Source organism: Mesocricetus auratus, unplaced genomic scaffold, assembly GCF_017639785.1.
Source record: "Mesocricetus auratus isolate SY011 unplaced genomic scaffold, BCM_Maur_2.0 Super-Scaffold_100010, whole genome shotgun sequence".
Lineage (NCBI taxonomy): Eukaryota > Metazoa > Chordata > Mammalia > Rodentia > Cricetidae > Mesocricetus > Mesocricetus auratus.
This window is the reverse complement of record NW_024429194.1, coordinates 82990548-82998441: the sequence shown is the minus strand read 5'-3', so window position 1 is coordinate 82998441 and position 7894 is coordinate 82990548. Positions and strand designations below refer to the sequence as shown.

The following is a 7894-nucleotide window of genomic DNA, read 5'->3' as shown; positions in this document are numbered from 1 at the left end:
TCCCTCTTCATTAGGCAGCATCAGGGCATCACCTCATAGCCCCACACGGAAAAACCCAGGCAGGCCACGGACGTTTGTCACAAAACAGTACTTACCAGAAGTATCTCAGTGTCAGTAGGAGAAAGGACAACAGCACTTAAGAGTCATTTGCTAGCCGGGCGTTGATGGCACACGCCTTTAATCCCAGCACTTGGGAGACAGAGGCAGGCGGATCTCTGTGAGTTCGAGGCCAGCCTGGTCTACAGAGTGAGTTCCAGGACAGCCTCCAAAACAATACAGAGAAACCCTGTCTCGAAAAACCAAAAAAAAAAAAGTCATTTGCTGACACCCAGGGTATCACGAACACCACATGGTACTTGTCACAACCTCAGGCTTCTTAGAAGATAGACCTTAGGCCGGGCGTTGGTGGCACACGCCTTTAATCCCAGCACTCGGGAAGCAGAGGCAGGCGGATCTCTGAGTTCGAGACCAGCCTGGACTACCAAGCGAGTTCCAGGACAGCCTCCAAAGCCACAGAGAAACCCTGTCTCGAAAAACAAAAAAACAAAAAAAAAGAAGATAGACCTTAGGACAGCAAATCCCATAGCCTCCATTTCCCAGACAAGGGGCTGGTTTGGCTCATTTGGGGGGGGGGGGGCTACTCCTCCCAAATGCCGGGGAAAGATGGCTGCAGCTTGGTGCTCCAACTGCATCAGCAACTGACAGCACCGGCCTAAGACACCTGCTCAAGTGGCCTCTCTATCTTTGCTGAAGAACTACCAAGCTCAGCTAGAGTCAGTCTGGTCTCATAAATGCCTACACCTGTGGAGCTTGGGATGCTGTCCTAGGTTGGCAATTCAGTGACTTCTGATCATGTCAGCTATTAAAACGGGGAGGGGTGTTTCCTGCTGCTGTCATTATTTATTAAATGTTTCTTCAGTCACTAAGAAAACCAGAAGTTCACAGCAAGGCATAGGATGGGCCTAGCTCAGTAGTACAATACCTGCCTAACATGAAAGAGGCCCTGGGTTCCATTCTCAGCACTGAAGAAAAAACCAGTCCTTGGGCTAGGACGTTTAGAGAGTGCTGGCTAGGTGTGCACAAACCCAGGCTCCAGCCCATCCTCAGTACCACATGAACTCAGTGTGTGGGTGCACACCTGTAATCCCAGCACAAGAGGTAGCAGCTGGAGGATCAGAAACTCAAGGTTATTCTATACTACACAGCAAGGAAGCCAGCCTGGACACGTGAGACTCAAAAAACCAAAGTGATCCAGTGCGGAGGTCTTCAGGGGAACTCCAGAAGGCAGAGAACCAGGGCTGGGAAGGGAGAAGACAAGCGAGCGCACTGCTGGTCCCACCCAGCCTGGCTCTGGGCAGCACTCCTCAGAATTTGCAAACTGCTCCACTGTCGTGGGTCTGGGCAGTCACTGTTAAATTCAGGACTAGTTGCTGGTCCACCAAGATAGAAGGCCCAAGCCTGGCTCACTGATTGATCCCTGTCAAAGAAAAACAGGTATACTTGTCACCACTCAGCTGGGCTGCCTGGGATGGGAGGGCCTAGTAACCCTCCCTATAGGGCCTGGCAGACCCTGTTAGGACAGCTCAGAGGCTGTGGAGAGTGGAAACCATGGTGCCATCCCTGCCCTGGATCTCCAGCTTCTTAGGAAAAGGCCTCAGCTAGGATCAGCTAACTCTTCCTCAACCCCTGCTCTCGTTTCAACTTTGATCTCTCTAGCCCCTCCTTGGTTTCTTCCCTTCCTTTAAAAGATCCTCACAATATAATCCAGTCTAAGCTGTCCCTCTGAGAGGCACAGGACAGACTCCCCCCTAGCCTGCTCAAAATTACATTTTCACCTCACAGCCCGAATCCACTAAAGCTGGCTAAGAAGTGACAGGTGACAATCACAAGAGACCTGACCTGCTAAGGAAGGGGTTCTAGAAGTGAAACCTCAAGAAAACAGCCTTCTTGTGGGGGGCACTCTGGAGGCAGAGGCCAGCTTCGTCTACAGATCAAGTTCCAGGACAGTCAGGGCTATACAGAGAACCCTTTCTAAAAAACTGAAAAAGGAGCCTCCCACCATCTTACCACAAGCGTGTACGGCGCTTCCTTCTTTGGCAGCTCCTCGCTGGAAGAGGCAGCCTCGGCTGAGCTGGGTCCAGTGGGGGACGTGTCCACAAAGCTCTCATCCACTACCCTGAAGCGGATTTCCTCGCCAGTGTCCATGTACAGGTCATGTGCTCCCTCCTCCGTCTCGTACTCCCACACCCAGACTTGCTCTGTCTCGTCACTGGAGACCAGGGTCAAGGCCACACTCATGCTACAGGAGTTCCTGAGGCTGGGGGTCCTCTTAAGTACTTACCCAAGTTGAAACCAATCCCAGGTTGAGCCTATTTTGTCGGGGAAGTCCCAGTAAAAGCTGCTCCTTCCCCCTGGAAGAGAACTAGTTTGTACCAGGACCCAAAGTGAGAACATTCCCAAGTCTGGAAATTTGAATGAACAGGGACTACATCTCATTCAAGCCTCGTAACTAATGTGACAGGCAGGTAGATCATAGGCTTGCCCTGGTCTCCAGAATTTAAGGCAGGTTTGACGGTCACCCACCTGAGGAACATAAGGCTAGACCAGATTTGCTGACAAGTCAGGGTCTTATGTAAACCCTACCTCTGCCCACACGGGCCTGGGCGCAAGCAGAGACTGAGCTCTGCCCTTCCCCTATAGCCTACAGACACACTGCCCTCTAGTGGCACACTGCGTTCTCTGTGTCGTACAGCTGGGATTATAGTTATGACAGGCCACCTGAGCGCCTCTCCCAAGACCAGTGACAGTCCCATTAAAACAGCCCCAGGCAGGTGATGGTGGCACACACCTTTAATGCCAGCACCTCAGAGGCAAAAGCAGGTTGATCTCTATGAGTTCAAGGCCAGCCTGGTCTACAAAGTGAGTTCCAGGACAGTCTAGGCTACACAAAGACCCTGTCTCAAAAAAACAAAACAAAAAGAAAAACAACCTGTCCTGAATTTGGGAAGAGGACAGGGGCTCTGCACTTCAGCCCAGGCTGGACACCAGTCCCACCCCCTGGAAAACAGGGAGGCAGCCCTGGGAGAAGGATCTGAAATGACTCCTGCGGGGACAACATGCATGAAGTGACCATGAGTGACTGGAGCCCCAAAGGTGTGTAGTGCTCAATTATATCACCCCACCTGACAGACACAGGCATGGGGACACCACGGTCAGAGGGGGAAGCAGAGGGGACCTGGTACCTCACACCAGCCCTGGCAGTAGTGACAGATCAGAGTCCCCGGGTCAGCACAGGAGCGGGGGGGGGTCCACTTGTCCCACATTAACCTTGAGGATACAACTTGGCAGGCTGCTGCAGTGACTCAGGAGGGATGAGAATGTCATCAAAGAACCCTAAAGAGACTGGAAGAAATGAAGAACATGACGCCCAGAAGAGATGGCTGGACACTGCAAGCAAGCCCATGTAGGCCAGGTGTCCCGGGGCAATCTGACTATACTACCAACATGTGCTGAGCAGCCCTGGGCAAAGCTCCAAGTACCTAGTCCCCAGCCCAGAGTGCTCACTGCAGGCACTGTGAGCCTGTCTCCTCCACCAGCTCAGTACCCATCTCAGATCCTAAGCTGTGTGTGTCCTTAGAGTGGCAGCTGAATGCATGAGGGGATGGGCACTCCTCGCCTGGCACTCTAGCTGGGCAGTTTCCCTGATGCCATAGGGAAGATTCGACTAGATGTACGGCCCACCCCAGAAGTAACCCCTTACCATGCACACCCTCTGGGCTGCAGCCTTTGATCTTCCCGATGAGAATCTCATCCAGGAACGGGTGAAACACCACATATCGGAAATGGACTGGAAAAGAAGGGAATACTGTTGTCATCTACACCAGATCCTCCATGACAGCTGATCATGTTCGCCAGTGTCCACCTCACTGTCCGTACACTTACCCAATAGTTCACGCCAAGTCCGCCTGCAGGGCCGGATCTGACTGCCAAGCCAGAGAACCCACCCTCCCTCATTTCTGCAAGTCACAGCTTGGTCTCCAAAGGGACCGGCAGCAGCTGCTGCCCTAGACTAAGGCAGGTTTCCAAATCATCTCCATCACACCCGAGCCTCGATTCTGGGCCACTGGTGACTCCAAAGCCAATTCCAAACTCCCTCCAGGCTGTCCTTTATATTCCAAAAGGACAGCAGCAACTGGTCAGACTTGGAAGGAAGTCTCTGTCTCTTGATGCCCTCAGCAGAAGTCACACCTGTCACTGACCCTCTAAAACAGGAAGGTGCCCTCTGCCATTAGCCAATTGCCTGTATGAATCGCCTGTGCCAGATGCCATGTTCCTACCAAACAGAGGAAAAGGCAGCACAGGTTTCTACCAGGGCTCCTGCAGTGTCCGCCCTTGCCCAGCTCTGTCTACCTGCCTTCCTACATGCTACCCCATGAAGTGACAAACATCCTAAAGATGACTGAGTCTTCTGCTAACTTTCCAGAATGGAGCCAGGAGCAGACATGGGCCACCTACCCACGGATGGAAAAACACTGCCATCCACATGGCCTAGCATTCAGTTCAAAGCTTCTGCAAGGCTTCTTTTGGCACAGGCCTAGCAGGCAGGACAGAAAGCGTGTAAGCCAATGCCCAGGGCCTGAACACCGTATCTAAAACCAAGTGGTGAGCAGCCCATCTCCAATGGCTAATGAATGAACAAAAGCTCAGTGTACACACACAATACAACATTAATCAGCCTCGAAAAGGAAGGCTGAAGCTGTACATGGTGGCATACACCTTCAATCCCAGCACCCTGGAAGCAGATCTCTGTGCCTTCAAGAACAGCATCGGCCGGGCGTTGGTGGCGCACGCCTTTAATCCCAGCACTCGGGAGGCAGAGGCAGGCGGATCTCTGTGAGTTCGAGGCCAGCCTGGTCTACAAAGTGAGTTCCAGGACAGCCTCCAAAGCTACAGAGAAACCCTGTCTCAAAAAACCAAAAAAAAAAAAAAAAAAAAAAAAAAAAGAACAGCATCGTATACAGGGTGAGTTCCAAGAAGATCAGGGCTATGCGGAGAAACCCTGTCTTAAAAATCAACCACCAAGGGCTACAAGACGTGGCACAGGGCTGGAGAGATGGCTCAGTGGTTAAGAGCACTGACTGCTCTTCCAGAGGACCCGGGTTCAATTCCCAGCACCCACATGGCAGCTCACACCTGTCTGTTACTTCAGTTCCAGGAGACCTGGCACCTTCACACCATACACATAAAATAGTTGAGTAAATTAAAAACAAAAACAAACAAACAAGCAAGCATGCGCCATAGTGGTTGGCACACCTAAGAGGCGTGAAGCTCTGGGTCTCCACCCTCAGGACTGGGCTCCATTCCCCACCCCGCCCTGGCACGAGCATGCGGGGTAAGTAGGAGGGGTGGGAGGGTGATCACTTGTTCTTAATTAGCAGGCTGTGTATTCCACAACCCTTGGAAAAGAACAAATCCCTACTCCATTCACGAGGCACTGAAGTGGTCAGGTTCTCCAAAATGGCTCAGTGGACCAAGGGGTTTGCCACCAAGTCTGACCACTGGAGTTTGATCACCAGGACCCAAACGCTGAAAGGAGAGAACAGGCTCTAACCAGCTGTCCTTCTGACCTCAACCTGCATGCAGCAGAGGGGAAGTGTGGCATGGCCAGATGCTCTTACTGTGCTCACGGCCCTCAAAGGACGTCCTGCTGTATGACAAGTAAACTTAGCTACCCAGGCCCCCACGCCAGGGGCCAGAGCCAGAACTGAAACAGATCTGTGGGATGTACTTAACCCAGTGCTCAGTACTTACACATCTGCACAATGAAACAAGAGACCCAGGGTAAGCAGGGTATGGGGGACAAGACTGGAGACCAAGTGCCAAATAGCACCAGTGTAACAGGCAGCATTTCCTTAAAGCTCATTTGTTTCGGGCTCTTGTCCAAGAACACAGTTCGGCTCAGTTCAGCAGCGTACTCTGAGAACAGAGGCCCTGCCCCGTCCAAGTGCGGAGCCCAGCTCAGCTTGGCACTCCTCTCTGAGAACAGAGCTCCTCATAGCTGTTTCCAGGCTCTGGGCTTGCTCGTGAAAACACATAGTCCACACAAAGACAACCTGCTTCCTGGGGCTCTCTGCAGAGCTCAACACCATGTCAATTAATTAGTCTCAGGAAGCCAGCACAGACCCCAGGCTGTCTCCCCATACTCCAGAATGCTCGATCACCCATCCCTGGGCCAAGAGGCCAACCCACATGGGCAAAGACAAGGTCTCCCCATTTGTGACAGGATTGTGTGTCTGTCACAGGGCACTTGTTAAAACACTCTGCCTCTACCCCACTCCCAGGCTGATACTGCAAGCCCTGGGCAAACTGAGGGTGCACATTTCTACCCAGTACCTGGAGACAGGATGCAGAGTTCCTCCCCGCCACCCTCTGGAAGGCCCAATGCAAGCAGGCCTGAGGAATGCCCTACATCCTCCAGGGAAGACACCTAAGCTGACCTGTCAAAAAGTCCCAACACCGACTCCTCCCACCACCCTTTCCCTCCCAGATGCAACCCCTTTCAGTTTTACTACACTGTCCCTCACCAAGGGCTAGTCTGTCTCTCCATCCCTTAGTTTTAGCCATGGGACAACTTCTGGTTGAGCCATGGCATCTAGGCAAGGCTGAAGACATACTTCGGCACTGAACTTCAGACCTTTGAAACCACCAAGCCAGACATTCCAGCCTTGGCCAAGACTGCCAAAAGATCTCCACCCAAGAAACCTACAGAACCAACAGAAACAAGCAATCCCCAGGCTCCCTAAGTGCCAAGGCCCTGCCTTGAGCTCTACTATATTAGTTCCTTAACCCTCCTGGCAGTCCTTGAATACAGACCCTACTATCGCTGTCAGCCCAGACTGGCCTAGAACTCCTGATCCTCCTGCTTCCACCTCCCAAGTACTGTGATTACAGGCACAGATCACCATCCCCACTCAGAGGTCACACACATACACACCAGAATGTGGAGATCAAAGGAAAATTTTCTGCAGTCAATTATCTCCTTCCATCTTTCAGTGAGTTCTGAGGGTCAAACTCAGGTATCTAGATTTGTACAGCAAGCACCTTTACCCTGAGCCACTCACTGACCCCGAAGGCAGTTTTAATTGCTGTGTCCTACTTACCCCTCCAGACCCCTGGACCCAACTAGCCTGCTCTGCCCTCACCTTCCCCTCTCCACCCAGCAACAGCTACCACTTGGGGTCCTTGCCTAGCAGGCCTTCTCACCACACACCCATGAAGCAATGAGTGGCCTCAGGGCTGGGCAAGTGCCAGGGGGCACTAGACGGAACCCAAGGGGTCCACAGGTTCAACCACAATGTCAATCTCAGAACTGTAGCAACCTTGAGAATTTCCCCGCCCACACGGCTGTCTTACAGCAAACTGAGACCCAGAGAGGACAAGAGCACCCACAGTCGCTGAAGTAAATTCCTAGCAGAGCTGGGACTCAGGTCTACTGCCACCCCAAGAGGCATGGCATCCTAGGAGGAAAAGGCACCTACCTTTGGTGTGTGATGCTCCGTCCCCTGGGAATACATAGGCATCTTCCAGCTTGGTGATGTCAAACAGACAGATGCAGAGTCCCACGTTGTACACGACCTGTGTACACATGTGCCTACATCAGTGACCCAGGGCCTAGCTCCTCCAAAGCCCTCATGATCACACGCAGGCTCCGAGTACCCCTTTTTCCAGGTGGACAGGAGCTAAGACTGCAGAAGGTGACCGTAACAGGGAGCTAAGACTCTGCAGAAGGGAGCTCAGATGCAGAGCTCTGGCAGGAGCAGGGCCTGAGGAACAAGCCAGTTTCCAACGGCTGCTCCACCTCACAGAGGGACTACTGAGGACTCTACTTTGTCAC

General features: G+C 52.5%; 1 protein-coding gene across 3 annotated transcripts in view; it reads right to left on the bottom strand.

Annotated features, from left to right (window-relative positions):
- Positions 1–880: 880 nt before the first annotated feature.
- Positions 881–7894, bottom strand: part of Polr3h (RNA polymerase III subunit H) — a 21488-nt gene continuing 14474 nt past the window's right edge. For all 3 annotated transcript variants that reach the window (XM_040752740.1, XM_013111335.3, XM_005067022.4), the window contains exons 3-7: positions 7539–7635; positions 3761–3847; positions 3339–3402; positions 2068–2269; positions 881–1477 (exon numbers count right to left, since the gene is read on the bottom strand). In XM_040752740.1, coding sequence (XP_040608674.1) covers positions 1424–1477; positions 2068–2269; positions 3339–3402; positions 3761–3847; positions 7539–7635 — 504 coding nt within the window. In that variant the 3' untranslated portion in view covers positions 881–1423. The remainder of the gene's footprint in view (positions 1478–2067; positions 2270–3338; positions 3403–3760; positions 3848–7538; positions 7636–7894) is intronic.